Source organism: Cetorhinus maximus, chromosome 24 (assembly GCF_964194155.1).
Source record: "Cetorhinus maximus chromosome 24, sCetMax3.hap1.1, whole genome shotgun sequence".
NCBI classification, from domain to species: Eukaryota; Metazoa; Chordata; class Chondrichthyes; order Lamniformes; family Cetorhinidae; genus Cetorhinus; species Cetorhinus maximus.
The window spans coordinates 54287549-54305619 of record NC_135902.1 but is presented as its reverse complement, the minus strand read 5'-3'; the positions used below and the strand labels follow the sequence as shown (position 1 = coordinate 54305619).

Genomic DNA, 18071 nt, shown 5'->3' with positions numbered 1-18071 from the left:
TGGCCCCAAAATTACTGACATCTGCAGCCTAAAATAACTACATCTCACTCCATAACACAAGTTCAACCAATCGCTCTACAGGCTTTAATCACCTGTTATTGAAAATAATAACCCTTGGATTGGCTAAATAAACATACAAGCAGCTAGCTAGATTAATTTTTGAGGGCATATACACAGGTGTGATTATAAATATATAAACCAAAGGGGTTTACAGCACAGAGGGACATTCAGTTCTCTGTCTGTTCGAGCTCTCTTCCAAACTAATCCAAAACTAGCCTATTGACCACTCTGCTCTCACCCCATGACCTCAGACCTTTCTCTATTTCACCATTCTATTCTCATTTCCTTTCAACAGCACAAAGGTCTCTGCCTCATCCCCTCCTGGAGGTGAAGTATTCCACAATCCAACAATTTCTGTATAAAAAATGTCCCCCAATCCTTCTTATTCTCAATGACAATTTTACAATGATGGCAGTGCATCGCCAACTGGAGGGGATGGTATTTTCTTACTCATTATCAAAACCTTTCATTTTAAAAACCTCTATAAATGTAAGTTCTTTCTTTCTATTAAATTTCTTAGACTACTCTGAACCAGGGAAAATCAGTACAGTATCTCGAGTCTCCCTTTTCATATTGCTGAAAAAAAGAGACACTTTTTTTGTCTTGCAGTCATCAGGACAATTTGCAAAAAATACTAGTGTCAGGAGACAACATAAGAGAGGAGAGTGCTGATTGGTTGGCAAGTGGACTCTGATTGGTGCTGGTGCATTCTCCATGGCAACACCTCTACCAATCAGAGCCCACTTGCCAGCTAATCAGCACTCTCTTCTCAGAGTATAAATATGTTGCTTCCCCTGATATTGGTTATTTCTTGCGAATTGACCTGATGACTGCAAGACAAAAAACTTCGACAAAAAATGTCTCTTTTTCTGCAATACTTAAGCTCTGCACTACCAAATCACTATCTCTCCTTTCAACTAAAAACAGAAAATTCTGGAAATATACGGCAGGTCAGTAAGCATCGATAAAGATCTGAAGAAGAGCTTGATCTCTATGTTATAACCTGCCTTCCCTCTTTACAAATGCCACATGATCTAGTGCGTATTTTCAGCATTTGCAATTTTCCAGTTTATTTTAGGATAGCTTCCCATGCCTGACTGTAATCTATGTTTTTCAAATATCTGCACTTGCACTTCCGAGAAATTATATACATGAACCCTCAGATCTTGCTGTTCCTCCATACTCATATCTTTCCATGGAGTCTATAGTCCATTCCTTGTTTTTCCTCACTAAGTGCAGAACTCACCCCTTCTCTGAAATGAACTGCATCTTCCATCTCTCTGCTAACACGGTGATATTTTCCTGAACGCCTATCCAGTTCGATAAACCCGCTACTTTTAACCTATTCCAAATGATCTATATACAGGAAACAAAGGAGTGAGTTGAATGTCCTGTAGTCAAGGGATACCAACTGTTGCTTTGGGGAGAGATGTAGAAAACTGAAAAAAGATGCTTTTACTTAAAATTTAGAGTTTTTTTTTACAGTTCAGATAGGTCAAACAGGATAACACCAAATCATACATAAAATGTACAAAACATAGAATAGCCATAATGATCACCCACCTAACATTTTGCTGACATACGGTTCAATGTCTACATCTTGTAGGTGCTGGTAGGTATGTACATGGTAAAGGCGAAGGGTAGAGTCTAGACGGATGGAAACCCACACCCCATCTCCTACCCAAGCCAACTGTCTCACCTGGCTTTCCTTTCTTGGGTGGGCATCAAAGGATTTCTGGGGAAGCAGAAGTAGAAAAGAATATTGCTAAAGTGCAATAAAATTACCAACTTCAGAACTGTGAGAATTCAGATTGAGACCACTAGCACTGGAGCAGCTACAATCATTACATGCTTCTGCATGTGCACTTTAACAAAATAACCAAAACTGGTCCTTAATTCTTCCCTTTCCAAGATTTTCCCAATTGTTTGATGTACTGCTCAGGTACTTCTTTTCAAAGTAGAAGGTTGGAGACTGGATAAAAGGGTAGATCCTGCCTGCTGAGCTCCCGACTGACAAAATCGTCTTCTTCATCAATTATTATCTGTCCTCCCGCCAGAGGGTGAAATTTCACCCGTCTCAGTGATTTATGCTTTGGGGTGACAGGGAAGAAGAAAAAGGGAAGAGAAACAGGTAGCATAGATAAACATGGAATGGGCAACTTCTGACATGATTCAAACCCTTTAGCCTAGCTGATTGACTGGAGAGCGTAGAGCATTTTGTGACAAGGTCAATTGCTAGCTGCTGCAGCTAGTTTAGATATCTGTGTCAAGGCAGAGCCAGTCAGGGCAAAGAGTGAGCAATTGCCTATCCATATGCCTATCCCTACCACTCACTACATAGGGCCACAGAGTATCAAAGTCAGCAGATTCTTGGTCTAGTTAGTCTAAAAATGAAATGTGAAGACTTCTCAATCATTTATACCCAGTATAAAGTATTGAATAGAGTATTGAATTACTTCCAATGAAACTGTAGCATGTGCTCAATCCCATTGTACCTTGTGTGCCATGTTTATAACAACAGGTGAGTATGGTGACAATAGGAAACTGCATATATGAAATCTAGCCAAATGCAGTTGCTTTAACATGATACACACCTTTGACAGTCCGCCTGGGATCTGGCCTGATGCTAGAGATTCTGCTCAGGCCTGTGTGTTATATATACATTGCTGGCTTGTATGTAACCGGGTCCTAAATTGGGACCTGACCAAATGTCAAGTCATCAGTGCAAAATGATTCTTCTTGCCTCTGTTGGAGGGGGTGATAACAGTGCAGGACTGTCATGAGAAAACTTGAAGAAAGAGGCCATTAAATACCCAGAAAAGCGAATCAGACTCAGAATAAACGGCTGCAGATGGAGCTGCAGTTTAGTGTGTTGATGGAAAACTTCTTCACTTTGCCATAGGTTAATAATCTTGTTTTTGCTTCAGGGGGCCTGTAATTTGAGCCTATAAAAAGTTACAAGGTAGCACATTTCACTTAGTATTTTAATTGCAAGGTAATTCAACCCATTTTAGCAGGGTTATTTGAGTTCAGAGCTTTGCAGGTTGTTACCTCAATTTTCATGGCCTTTGGTTGTACTACGTAGATTTTATTCTTGTAACCACACCATACTTTATCATGCACAACAGTCATACAGCGAATGGAGTGATGAGGCCGCCCAAAGTCCAGAAGGTGATAGTTAGTGAGGTCCCACTGGCCATCTAAGGAATAAACAAACAGGCTATGTAAAAATACAACTATCCATTTACAATGTTAAAGCAAACAGACCATTCATAATACAGCCTCTGCCGTATTATTTTTTAAATTATCTTGGGATATGAGTGTTACTGGCAAGGCCAGCATTTGTTGCCCATCCCTAATGAAGGTAGTCGTGAGCTACCTTCTTGATCTACTGGAGTCCATGTGGTGTAGGTTCACCACAGTGCTTTCCTCTATACCAATCTGATACAACTAAGCGCAGAGGGCAATTAAAAGTCACATTTGGCTAGAATCATCACCAGGTAAGGACAGCAGCTTTCCTCCTCCAAAGGGGATGATACAAAGATTGGAAATGTTGTCAACTGTGATAAGGGTAGTCTTGAACTTCAAAAGAAGTGGACTGGGCAGATGAAGTTTAATGCAGAGAAGTGTGAGGTGATTCATTTTGGCAGGAAGAATATGCATAGACAGTATAAAGTAAAGGGAGAAAACTTGAGGAAGTCATTGGAGAAAGTAGAGGAGGATCACAAGAATGATTCCAGGGATAAAGAACTGTAGCCATGAAGATAGATTGGAGAGGTTGGGACTGTTTTCCTTGGAGAAAAGGCAGCTGAGAGGAGATTTGATAGAAGTATTCAAGATCCTGAGGGGTACGAACAGGGTAAATAGTGAGAAACTATTCCCACTCAAGGGAGCATCAAGAACTAGAGGGCACAGAATCAAAATAATTGGTAAAAAGAGTAAAAGTAAGGAAAAATCTTTTCACGCAGATGGTGGTTTGAGTCCAGAACGAACTTACTGAGAGAGTGGAGGAGGCAGGTTCGATTGAGGTATTCAAAAGGGAATTGGATTGCTACCTGAAAAGAGAGAATGTGCAGGGTTGCGGGGATAAGGCAGGGGAGTGGGACTAGGTAGAATGCTCTTTCAGGGAGTCAGTACAGACTTGATGGGCCGAATGGTTTCCTTCTGCATTGAAAAGATACTGTGATTCTATGAAGGGCATTAGTGAATCAGATCATTTTTTTTTACAATAATCCAGTAATTATTATTAAATGAGACTAGCATTTTATTCCAGGTTTATGAATTAATAGAATTTAAATTGACAGTTGCCATGGTGGAATTTGAACTCGTGTTTCTGGAAGAATAGTCCAGGCCTCTGGATCATTAGTAATTACTGGGCCACGATGTTACTGCCCATCATTATTTAACTTGCTGCTTTGACTGCTGAATCTCTATTAATGGCTGAAATGCATGATCAATCTTTTGATAATGCTTTTAAATGTAAAATACAACTAGTGGTACATGACTCTCTCATCATTAATCCCACCATTCGTTACAGTCAGAAACTAATGTCAGACTGTTCAAGGTTCCAGCAACAAAGACCTTTCTTCTGAGATTCAAGAGCTGCTTCTGCTAATGTCCAATGGGGAACAGGAGTAGAAGAAAATGTAAACTGGGGATCGGAATGATAGAAGGCTAATGTGATACCAGGGATAAATGCTGCTATCGTTACAGAACTGTGGCTGTGGCTATATATCGTCTCAGATCAGGTTTAACACTAAATAGTTCTAACATACAAGAACATATCTCATGGAGATGTTTAAAATAGGATGGAATACACATTAACCTTTAGAAATCTTTATTGTAATCCAGAAATCTGCACAAATGATCCAGGAGACACGAGTTCAAATTCTGCAACAGCAGCTTAGGAATTTAAATTCAATTAAATAAATCTAGAATAAGTTATGTTATATGTTATAAGGATGTTATGGTGAGGTTGTATAAGACATTGGTGAGGCCAACTTTGGAGTATTGTGTGCAGTTCTGGTCACCTAACTACAGGAAGGATATCAGTAAGATTGAGAGAGTGCAGAAAAGATTTACTAGGATGTTGCCGGGTCTTCAGGAGTTGAATTACAGGGAAAGATTAAACAGGTTAGGACTTTATTCCTTGGAGCGTAGAAGGATGAGGGGAGATTTGATAGAAATTTACAAAATTATGAGGGGTATAGACAGAGTAAATGCGAGTAGGCTCTTTCCACTTAGATTAGGGAGAGGACATGGCTTTAGGGTGAAAGGGGAAAGGTTTAGGGGGAACATTAGGGGGAACTTCTTCACTCAGAGAGTGGTGAGAGTGTGGAACGAGCTGCCTCTGATGTGGTAAATACGGGCTCACTCTTAAGTTTTAAGAATAAATTGGATAGATACATGGATGGGAGAAGTCTGGAGGGTTATGGATTGGGTGCAGATCAATGGGATTAGTGGAATAATATTTCGGCACAGACTAGAAGGGCCGAATGGCCTGTTTTCTGTGCTGTAGTGTTCTATGGTTCTAAGTTAGTCTCAGTAATGGTGACCATGAAGAAACTGGATTGTCGTAAAAACTTATCTGGTTCACTAATATTCCTCAGGGAAGGAAATTTGCTGTCCTTACCTCAAGTGGTCCATATGTAACTCCAGACCCATAGAATTGCCTTATTAATGCAACACTTAACTGCCCTCTGAAATGGCCTAGCAAGCCACTTAGTTGCATTCAAGAGGGCCGCTCACCACCATCAAGGGCAATTAAGGATGGGCAATAAATTGCCAGTGATGCCCACATCCCAAGAATGAGTAAAAATTGCAGGATCAATCATCAATGTGAAAGCTTTTAAATGTAAGCATATTTTCAATACTGATATAGGAGAATTAACTGTAATTCCAGGTTTCAAAATGGGTCATTAAAATCCTTAAAACATAATTGTATAATATAATTCTGTGATAACATCACAAAGAGGCCTTATCCTCAAGCGGAAAAATAATCCATCTGATGAATTTCACCAGTTCTTAACCAAGATTGGGGCCTCATACAGCTCAACAGGCAAGCAAAGAATCAAGTACACAATCATATATCTCAATGTTTCCAGGTTCCTTCTATATGTTTATGTATATTGCATTAAAAATCTTGCATGTACACAGATTTACAGTCCAGTTTTTCCATTAATAATTCCTGTGCCTCTGCTGAAAGTGGAAATTTCCCTATGTAAATGTGTCACACTGCAATTATGTCCTCCTGCCAGTAGAAGCTCTGCAAACAAGGACTTAAGACCCAGTGCAGTGTTCTGGTGAACTGGTGGTCATAGCTGGCAGTAACTACACCAAAACATGAAATCACAATGCAGACCTCAAGTCATATATTCTGATTTTTAAAAAAATATTGCCATTTTATATTCCTATGCCCACATTTATAATGGAAACTGCCCATGTAAACTTGTCACATTGTAATTACACACCCTGAAATCAGCAAAAAGCACAGAATTGGATTTAATCTTGGGGTCTTCCCAGGAACACTTTTACCTTTATGAATTAGGTACAGTATAGTGAAATCTTAAACTCATTCTCTATAAATTCATTTAAAATTTCATCAAACCTAACAGGGTCTTGAGTGGCGGGGGGAGGCAGCAGTGAATCTTTGACCTCAGCGTATGGTTTAGTACTAATATTTTCTCATTGAGAACAGAGCAATGCAGTTAACAATATAGTGGCTTACCTACTCCTCTATGAAAGATTGCCAAGGTCCCATCAGCTAATGCTACTAATACTCTTCCTTTTAAATGTCTGGTAAAAGAGAAACTAGATGTAAGTAACAGAAAGGCTTATTAATAATATTTGACTATCACATTCAAAGATTCTCCTTGCAGCAGTGATTTTCCTTTGTTATATCCCAGAAAGCCAGCTTGTGAGCAATAGAACTAGACCTAATTTTTATATGCTTTTATAAGCGTTTGTTTACAGAGTTACACATTGCAAATATGCACCTCCTCTCCCAACCACCACAGTTTATTTCTGTTTCTTTTTATAAGGATACAAGTGAATCCTTAGTTAATGCCCATTACCTGCATACAATTCAATACAGCTAATATCCTGTATGATATAGCCTCACTTAGTTCCAGGATGTTGTCTATTGATGGCATGGGGTATTGTGTACGTAAATGGAAGGATGCTGACCCAACGCCCAGTGGGAAATTCAATGGGAGCTGGGTAGCATCAAATCATGGTCACTGGTTTCCTTTTGTGTATTTACTTCTCCATTATTTTCAGAAACAGAACCCATCAAAAAATGGCGTCAACTTGGTGTGGTTACTTGGAGAAGCTATTTGATAAACAAATTAACCAGGGCGGGTGTCATCAGCATATATGTGAAAACTAACAATGTGCCTTTAGATGATGTTGCAGAGGGGCAGCGTGAAGATAAGAAATAGGATGGGGCCAAGGATAGATTCTTAGGGGATACCAGAGGTAACAGTGAGGGAGCTGGAAGAGAAGCCATTTGCAAGTGATTCTCTGGCTACAATTAGATAATAAAAATGGAACCAGTTAAGAGCAGTGCCACCCAGCTGGAGGATACTGGAGGGGTTGGAGTAGGACGGTGGGATCAAACGTGTCAACGGCTGCAGACAGATCAAGAAAGACAAGAGGGGATAGTCTACATTTGTTACAGTCACACAGGATGTCATTTTTGACTTTGATAGGAGCCATTTTGATACTGTTGCAGGGCAGAAACCTTACCGGGGAAGGATTCAAATATGGAGTTCTAGGCAAGGGGACAGATTAGGACGGTGATGACATGTTCAAGGATTTTGTTTTTATTCCAAACTCCTTTTCATCTCCAAACGATGAAAGGTTATTGACCTGAAACATTACCTCTGTTTCTCTCTACAGATGCTGCCTGGCCTGCTGAGCATTTCCAATGTTTTTTTTTTGTTTTTATTTCAGATTTCCAGCATCTGCACTATTTTGTTTTTGAAAGGGAGGTTGGAGATGAGATGGTAGTTTGCAAGGATGGCAAAGTCAAATGTTGATTTTTTGAGGAGAGGGGTGATAATGGCAGATTTGAAGGAGAGGGGGACAATAGCATAAGAGAGAGAACTGTTTACAATATCAGCTAACATGGGGGCTAGGAGGGGAAGTTGGGTGATCAGCAGTTTAGTAGGAATAAGATCGAGGGAACAGGAGATGGGTCTCATGGACAAGTTGAGCTCAGAGAGGAGAAGAGGGGCGATAGGAGAGGAACTAAAGAAAGATACAAGTTTAGGACTAAGGTAGAAGGATATTTTAAAGGAAGTTTGGCCAGGTGGGCTAATGGAAGGCAGGAACATGGCCGAAGCTGCTGACTGGATTATCTCAATCTTAGAGATGAAGTCCATATGCTCCTTGCACTTGTTGTTAGAGGTAAGGGTGGAGGGGACAGGGGAGAGTGGTTTAAGAAAATGGCTTGTAGTAGAGAAAAGAAGCCTAGGGCTATCTTTGCATTTCAGGATGATCCTGGAATATTGAGCAGATTTAGCAGATGCGAGCAGGACCTGATAATGTTTTTAGTGGTCCAGTCAGGTCTGGTAGTGAATGGTTAAACCAGCTTTTCACATACCCTTTCAAGTCTCCCTTACTTGGATTTAAGGGAGTATAGGTGTGGGGCAACGCCAGGGAAAATGGCCAAGGTGAGAGAGAATAATGGTTTTATTGGGGACAAGACATCAAAAGTGGAGCTGAAGGTGTAGTTGATTAAATCAGTAGCTGCAGAAATGTGAACAGAGGCCCAAAGGCCAAAGACTAGTAGATCGCTGGGATTTTGAAAATGCAGATGTAAGTGAACAGTAAGTGATTGGGAGATAGTTGCTTTTGTTAAAATATTAACCAGTATGTCTGATAACTAGTTAATACAGTTAAATTAATATGTCAAAAATGTTTACAACTTACACAATACTAAGAATAGAGTCCTTCAGTTTAATGGAGTGCAGACATTTCTTCCACTGAGCAACTGAGGAATGGACATACAAACTGCAAGAAAACAATAAAAAGCTCACTGTCTCTTCACAATTCACACTTAAAAAAAAAAGCATAAGACAAGTTAGAGATGAGAAAAAAACAATTCAGTTTATTACAACCCGCCCTCTGGTACATTAACTGTATTTTGAATAGCTATATTGCTTTCGCATCTACCTGTAGCTGATTCTAAACATCTCTCAGACACAGTAAAAAGGCTAATGCAGAATAGATTCTAGAAATAATAGTGTCAAAACAACAAACACAATTTAAGAAGCACAGTACCAGTGTTTTAGAAGATGACAGCAATGGTGCAGCAGCTGAATTCCTATATCAATGGCATCAAAAGGGGAGGCCAGGGTCTTAGAGGGGTTGCCACTGGCAACATTAACTGCATGATTGCAATTCTGCTACTTTACCATTTCTAGAAAACTTAAAACAACAAATACCCCTGTTTAATATTAATTCATCAAACTACAATGGGTCTGATCTGTGTATTTCTTGTTTAAGCTTATTGTTTGTGCTCAAAGCAAAGACCACCACTGAGGAACAGGTAACTTCTCCAGCACACCACAATCTAGAAGCAGTGCAAAGTACTCTCTATGCACAGGAAACACAGGTACCTGCAATGTTCATTTGGAAAAGATTTGCAGGGAGGGTCAGTGGGGGTTGTTCCTTTAATGTAAAAAGCTGGGGTGAGTGGCAACATCAATGGGAGCACATTTTGGGTACCCACCTGTCCCGAGAAATCACAAACTGTGGTGGGGTTTTTCCATCCCCTTGCCCAGAAAGCAACAACCTATGCTCCTTCTTTAAGGGTCCTGGTTGTTACACAGCACTAAACCTCCCCAAAGTGAAACCTACTTTCATCCACTGACTGCCAGTGGTCTGCCTGAGGCATGACAGGCCAGGGACATGAGGACACTCAGCCTGGGGTGCCCAACCTTGCCCCTTCCATGGTAGTGGGGAGTAGAGTTTCGAACCTCACAAATGGAAATTCCTGTTGGAAGGGTTAGATCCAGCATATTCAGATCCAGACCTAATATGAAATGCTTTCATCAACACTCCTGCTGCATTTTCAGCCCATCACCGCAGAAGAATGAATAACACTCATATTCCGCACTCTCTCTTTACTGCACCCAAGTCTGAAATGCAGGTGAGAGCTTTTCTCTTTCCAATTTGATATATAATTTTTGGATGAATGACAGAATAAAGGCAAGGGACATCTGCATCAGTGGTCATGACCGTTCCAATTTTAGGATCTAGAATTGCCAGAAAAAAACTTATAGGGTTCAGGAGCAGGACAGGAAACTCCAGAGTCAAGCTTCCTCTTCTCTGTGCCAACCATATCACTTTATCAACCTCAGGTGAATACCTACTAATGCACAAGTATTTTCGGCAACTGGCTAGAGAGAAATTGCCAATTTGTGCACAACAAAACGTGGTTTTGTGCTCTAGGCTTTCACCCACAGAACTGCTTTGTTAGGCTGAACCTATTTTCACATGGGACCTTTACAATTGGTTTTCCTCCCATCAGTCTGGACTGGATTCAAACTGAGGTCATGATAGAAAATGACCGATCCCACGGTCTCCCTTGCCTTAAAGTGAAAATATAATGTTACATATGCACTAACAGTCATCTTATGACCATAACTCACCAACCACTCTGTGCCCCAAGCCACATAGTTGGCAAAACACTACTCATTTTCTCTGCTTCCTCACGCATCAGGTCTTGATCCAGTGGAAGTGCAGATACACCATCTTTATACAGGTCAGATTCCCTGCAGAATAGAAGCAAAAGCTGGCAACTAGGCTCAGAATCGAGGATTCTCTTGTAACACTCACCCACTGATAGGAATATACAATATGGCAGAGTAAAACTGACACTTCTTTAGTTGCTGCTTGTTCTCAGTGAAAGCAAGATTGTCCCTCAGTTCCACTGCCTAAACCAAGTCCAAGAGTCTCTTGCATGAGGAAATACAGATCAGAGCTGCATCCCATCACTGGAGCTCCAATACACTGCACCAACAGGCATCAGTCTAAAATCAGGCAGTGTGCAATGAAAAATAACCAAGATGTGGATGATAAATTCAACTGAAATTAATCCCTGACCAAATATGTTCTCCAATTGGATAATCTGATGAACTACGATGGAAGGAGACTCATGTGGGGCATAAACCCCAGTATGAACAGATTATGGAAAACCCTAAACCCTGACACATGAGATTACGACTGTTCGATTGAGTGCATTTGTTGTGCAAAAACCATTATTCATTTTCAAGCTATAACAAGAGTGAAACTTTTGGAAAGGGAGGAGTGAGGCTTCAAGAGAAAAGAAAGATCAATGACATATTTCTAGTGCAAAGTGCACTCTCCACTCCATTGGTGCACAAACAGCCTTGGTCTTGACCATCAAAAACTGATGGACAAGTCCCACGGGCCAATAAGCTACTGTTGCGCAGCTACTGAAAGAGAATTTTCCAAAGCAGTTACATATGCAATGGAGGCCACTGGAACTCAAGAAAGCACATCACCTATAGATTTCCCACAAGTAACACATTACTTGTCAATATGTTTGAAGTTAGGTTAGGAAAGGGAAACGTATTTAATAGAGGACAACTTTATGTTCTGTGCAGTTTGCAATATAGGTCAAAAAAATTTAATATGTGTTACAGTCTCAATTAGAATTCCATGTACTGACTCTACATACCGTCTGTTAAACGTCTGTGTACTGTCTGAAGAGCTCTGCACTCCCAGAGGGTCTGTAAAAACATGTTCTGTGTATGCTCCAGACTGACTGACATCAGTTGAATCATCATCTGATAGTGGAAGGTTTAGATTGGATTCTGTTGCTTCTGTGGCCTCTTCTGCTGCTAGCAAACTTCCGTCAGGGCTGACACTTACAGCACCAATTTCCCCTGCAACAAGGTACAGCTATTATGGCAGCGATCCTTTTAACAGGCCAGAGAGCAGATGGACTTAGTTGACTCTTGTCACTGAACCGTCTGCCCAACATACTGGCAGTAGGTCACTGCCCTGAATGCACAAAGATTTAAAAACATCCAATCAAACCATTTAAACTGCTTTCAGAGACAAGCGCATTGTTTTATGTTTCACATTTCAGTATTTACTTACATTTAACTCTCCAGATTAGAAACACTGCATGAATACTCATACCAGGCTCCAATTTAAAAGGAATTTAAGATTCAAACAGTATGCAGATTTGTAGTTTCACAGCAGCAGCCTGATTATTACCATTACAATGATGGTGGCCTGTGGCAAGGAAAGCTCCAGCTAAAGACCGTGTTTACTTTATATCCACAGGGTTTATAATAGATCTGATCTTAATTATCATGTATTTTCCATCCTTCACATCCTCACCAACTTCCAAGGGACTGAAGCACCACCAGTGTGATCATGCTGATTTTTATCATTGGTTAAAACACATACAGCTCACACAGCGTTTTTCCGCAGAATTTCTACAATATCTGTCAGCCGTGGCTCAATTGATAGCATTCTTGCCTCAGGTCAGTACAATGGTATAAATGTAAACCACCGTTAATCCTCAAAACGTAAAATATCATTACAGGATGGAAACTTTGGTCATCACATAAATCTATTTAACTGCATACCTGGCTCTCCTTCAAGGATGGGAGAGGAACTGACAGGAGTGCGTGTGCTTGGAGGGACAGCACCACCTTCTGTGGTGCAACCAACAACCGTAATCCCTCCCAACAGATTGTCACTTCCGGCTGAACTGTTACTGGCGACACTCCCTGCTAAAGAGGCACATTCTGCCTGGTTTCCCTCAGCATCCATTGGAATCTCTTCCCCAGCAGGATAGTCTGTCTCTCGAGCACCTATAAAGTATTGATGGGGCGATTTATTACAAGTAATATTCAAACTGATCATGCCATTAAATATCATGCTTAAAAGCTTACATCTCACAGAGCTACATGTGTTTCCACAGAACTTCTACAATTTCTGTCAGGACATGGTTCAGTCTATAGCATCCTCATCTTAGCCTCAAATGGTCCTGGGTTCAAGCCCCACCTAGAGACTTGAGCACATCGTCCAGGTCAACACTCCCAGTACAGTACTGAGAGAGAACTGCACTGTCAGAAGTGCCATCTTTTGGATGAAGTGTTAAACTAGGGACCTATCCACCCTGTGTTGACCAGAGAAAGAATGTTGGGTGGTGCCTGTGGTTCTGACAAGGTGAGATTCTGGTTCGAGGAATGTTGGCAACAAGATGTACAAGCATTGGCAAGTAGTTTTCCATCCAGACACAGAGGAAAGGAAAAAAGATTTCAAGAGAGAAAGTCACCCTAGGGCATACAGTGCTGCATCCTCCTTCTCCAGGCATACAATGTCACCCCACCCTTGCCTACTTGCATTCTCCCCACCCTTACCAACCCTTGCTTTTGGGCAAGCAGTACCATCTTGCAAAGAGCCACTTCCCAACAGCAAATGGTTTTAGATAACCAATAGCAGAGGTCAGGGAGCAAGTCCACTCACCCTCTCAAAAACGGAAAACTAAAATAAATCTAAGTACCATATGCAACCTTCCCCTTTTCCAATAGCTGCCTGTAAACAATAAGTCACATGACCCAGAAGCAGGCATTTCAGTTCCCATTCCACTATCTACCACGGAGAACAGCGGGGAGTTCTCCCCAGTGTCCTGGGTCAATATTTATCTTTTAACAAACTTCGATAAAACAGATTATCTAGTTATTTATCTCATTGATGTTTGTGGAACTCTGTTGCGTCAAATTGGCTGCCAAGGAACAAGTTACTCATGTGACACTGTGACTAATTCTATACCAAGAGTGGATAGTAGTAATACAGTTTGGTCCTAAACATTACAAATTTACATTTTTATAAAGCAAACAGACAACAACATTTCATAGGGCATTTCCAGACAAGAAAAAGGACAAACTGTAAAGTCCCACTTTACCATGATCCATGCAACTTTTCTTTAGGTGAGAAGTATCCTTATTCCTATATCACTGGCAACTAATAGGAACAGCTGAGCTTCAGAGAACACCCCTCCCTTCCTATAATTCAATAAACATTTTACCAAGGTAAGCCTCTAAGTGAGAGGGGAAAAGAGAGAGGGGCAAAAGGAGGAGACAAGAGCTTGAGGGGAGAGTAAAATTACAAACTTTAGACGAATAAGCTTTCAATTATGAGCTTAACATTTAAAATCACAGCTACTGAATCAATATAGAATCCTGCAAACTTTTTAAGAAAGCCAAAAAAATACAAATCTTAGAGTCACCTACAGGTTATGTCTGTTTAAAAAGTCAACCAACACAATTCTTGGCATGTGCAAAATGAACTCACCTGGTACACTGGCAAGGCAAAGGATGTGTGAGTTGCAGACAAAGAAACTGTCCAAGATCTTAGCAGGCTGGTTGGCATCTATCACCACCACCTTGCCAGTAGAATGTGTGCTTGTACAAATCCAAACTAGGCTGGACAGCTCCTCCTGATGCCTCAGCTCCTTCTCCTGCTCCTGCATGATATAGATTTTAATAAGCAAACTTATTCCAGCTCACAACCTGCCATATTTCAAGCAATAAATGTAAAGCAGCGAAATATTGCATTTTATTTTGTAAATGTTACAATGAGAATCTGTTAGGCCCAAACCATTGGGTCTGAATCAGGTAATCACTTAAAGCAACAGTGATCATGTTGACCAGAAAAAGAATCTTGGGTTGTGTCTGTGGTTCTGTCAAGGTGAGATTCTAGTCTGAGGAATGTTGGCAACAAGATGTACAAGCATAGGCAAGTAGTTTTCCATCCAGAGACAGGGAAAAGGAAAAAGATTTCAAGAGAGAAAGTAGTGCTGGGGCATGTAGTGCTGCATCCTCCTTCCCCAGGAACACAATGTCACCTCCACTCTTGCCTACTTGCATTCTCCCCACCCCTACCAACTCTTGCCTCTGGGCAAGCAGTACCACCTTGCAAAGAGCCACTTCCCAGCAGTAAGATGGTTTCTGATAACCAATAGCAGAGGTCCGGGAGCAAGTCCACCTGCCCTCAAAAAGGAAAGAAAAATAAAATAAATCCAAGTGCCATGTGCAACCTTCCCCCTTCCCAATAGCTGCATGTAAACAATAAGCCACCATGACCCAGAAGCAGGCATTTCAGTTCCCAGTCTGTGCAAAATCAGTTCATCCACAGCTCTTGGGATGTTGCAATTGGTAACTATGTCTCTTGGCTTCTAAGGGTAGGAGGAACAAAAAAAAGAAATTCAGCAGAAGTTCCTGTTCTGGTCATTATCCAATGATTGTTGCTGCTCAGTATACATATGGATGCCAGGCAACGACAAGATGAAGCTCAGCTATGATGCCCTGTATGGCCAACAATTACGTAGGGCTACATGTTCTACATGACAGTCTAGGCAGTGAGACATTGTATTCCAGGAAGAGTCAGCATCTTCAGGAGTCTGGGAGGCACAACACAAAAGTGAGACAACCACTGTACTTAGTCAAGGCATCTGCTGATATCAACACACAGTGTACTTGGACTGTTGGGCATGGACAAATTGGTATACCAGGGTAACTCGTGCTCTGTTCCATTTAGGAACCATGTGACCTCCATCCAGGACATTCTGCAATGATTAGGAACTAAATGAAATACAAACTCATCTCTTGCTCCATTTGTTTGCAATACAGATTCACAGAATTGTTTTAGCCTGCCGTGTCTATGCCGACTCTCCTTAAGAGCAATTTACCTCCAGCCACTTGCCTATCTTCTCCCCATAGCCCTGCACATTCTTCCTTTTCAGATAACAAGTCAATTCCCTCTTGAATACCTCCAGCAGGCAATGCATTCCAGACCCTAACCACTCGCTGTGCGAAAAAGCTTTTCAAGTTGCCATCACTTCTTTAGCCAATTACCTTAAATCTGTGCTCTCTTGTATTCGATCCTTCCACCAATGGGAACATTTATTCCTTATCCATCCAGGCCCCTTATGATTTTGGACACTTCTAACAAATCTCCTTGCAACCTTCTCTTCTCCAAGGAAAACAGTCCCAACTTCTCCAACCTACCTTCGTAACTGAAGTTCTTCAAGCCCTGGGACCATTCTCATGAATCTTTTCTGCACTCTCTCTGAAGATGCCTTCACATCTTTCCTGAAATGCAGCACCCAGAATTGGACACAATACTCTGTTGTCAAAGATCAGTAAAAGAGGCTAGTGAATGGATGAAGAATGAAATCATACTTCCCTTCTTGTCCACTCGTCCTATGAGTTGGGTAAAGGAAGAGCTGAACTGTTCTACACACAGTTGGCTTTAATCTTTCAAAATCTCACAGGGTCAGAATCACAGAATTGTTACAGCGTAGAAGGATGCCATTCAGCCCATCGCATCTGTGCTGGCTCTCTGTAGGAGCAAGTTGCCTAGTGCCACTCCCCCACCTTTCCCTTGTAGCCCTGCACATACTTCATTTTCTGATAACAATCCAATTCCCTCTTGAATGCTTCAATTGAATCTGCCTCCACCACACTCTCAAGCACTGCATTCCAGATCCTAACCACTTGCTGTGTGAAAAAGTTTGCCCTCATGTCGTCATTGCTTCTTTTGCCAATTATCTTGAATCTGTGCCCTCTTGTTCTTGGTCCTTCCACCAATGGGAGTAGCTTTGCCCTATCTACTCTGTCCAGACCCCTCATGAAATCTCGAGTCAAGGCAATTTAAAATACGTACATTTAAAATAATTCAAGCTGTAAAGAATTTGAAAATGCTAAAACTTTCAAGTGTAATTTTTAAAATGATAATATACGTACTTTAAGCTCTAGCTCCAGCCGGTCCAAACTGCTCTGAGATCCTCTCCGCTGCTTATTACTTTCTGGTTCAGAACCGGACATGTCATTGTAAAACACACTAGCACCGAAGATGGAACCGCCATCACGGGTTTTTCCTCCCGACAAGTTAACGCCCACTGCACACCATAACTGGAAAACACAAACAAGACGAGACCATGAGTCAAGGTTACTTAATAGGGAGGATGACTTTTTATTGAGAACTCCAAAGGGCCGAGCCCCAGAATGCAGGGCACCACCCAAGGTTGAAAGGAGATCAATAGCCAAGAAGTAATGGTTAAATTAATACAAAGTTCAGATTTCAAAAGCCTGTAGATTAAACTTTGGCATGACTGACAGCCGCAAACCAACAATGTGTGGAGCATAAACAACAGCACGGACCTGTTGGGCTGAATGGTCTGTTTCTGTGTTGTAAATACTATGTAATTCTGGTTGGATAAAGCACTATTGGAACCTCTCTCGTCTGTGAAAACTGCTCACTATTCCAGGATCATACTGGATTGAAAAGAGAACCCCTGGCTTCCTTTCTCTATCCATCTGTCCTGGTTCGTCCATCCTCGTCTCCAACAACATGCAAGGAGCTCATGGATTTCTTTTTCACTAAGATTGAGACTATACAATCAGCTGCCTCTGCCACTTCACTCCCTTACACTAGCCCATGGGCCAAATTTCCTCCAATGCTGCCCCTTGCCCTAGGCCTGAATTTGCATTTTCCCATAGTTTCTCTTCTATCTCCCTTCATGCCCTCTCTAAGCTCTTGTGCGAGACCCAAATCCTGCTCCCTCGACCCTATTCCCACTAAACTACAGATCATCCAGTTTTTCTTCCTGGCTCCCATATTAGCTGATGACATTAGCAGTTCTTTCTCGTCAGGTACTGCCCTCCTCTCCTTCAAATATTCCACTATCACCCCTCTCCTCAAAAAACCATCCCTCGAATCCTCCTTCTTTGCAAACTACCTCTCCATCTCCAAGTGTCCTTTCCACTCCAAACTCCTTGAATGTGTCAACTCCCAAATCTGTGTCCATCTTTCCTAGAACTCCATGTTCGAGTCCCCCCAATAAGGCTTCACAGTGCCAATATGGCACTTATCGAAGTCACAAATGGCATCCTATGTGACTGTGACAAATGTAAACTACTCCTTGTCTTTTCTGATCCATCTGCAATCTTTGACAT

General features: G+C 41.4%; 1 protein-coding gene across 3 annotated transcripts in view; it reads right to left on the bottom strand.

Moving 5' to 3' along the window:
• LOC144667627 (C-Jun-amino-terminal kinase-interacting protein 4-like) overlaps positions 1-18071 on the bottom strand; it is a 221878-nt gene that overhangs the window by 11530 nt on the left and 192277 nt on the right. For all 3 annotated transcript variants that reach the window (XM_078529101.1, XM_078529102.1, XM_078529103.1), the window contains 9 exons: positions 16860-17027; positions 14407-14578; positions 12693-12920; positions 11771-11978; positions 10719-10841; positions 8995-9075; positions 6788-6855; positions 3112-3260; positions 1624-1795 (listed from right to left, as the gene is read on the bottom strand). In XM_078529101.1, coding sequence (XP_078385227.1) covers positions 1624-1795; positions 3112-3260; positions 6788-6855; positions 8995-9075; positions 10719-10841; positions 11771-11978; positions 12693-12920; positions 14407-14578; positions 16860-17027 — 1369 coding nt within the window. The remainder of the gene's footprint in view (positions 1-1623; positions 1796-3111; positions 3261-6787; positions 6856-8994; positions 9076-10718; positions 10842-11770; positions 11979-12692; positions 12921-14406; positions 14579-16859; positions 17028-18071) is intronic.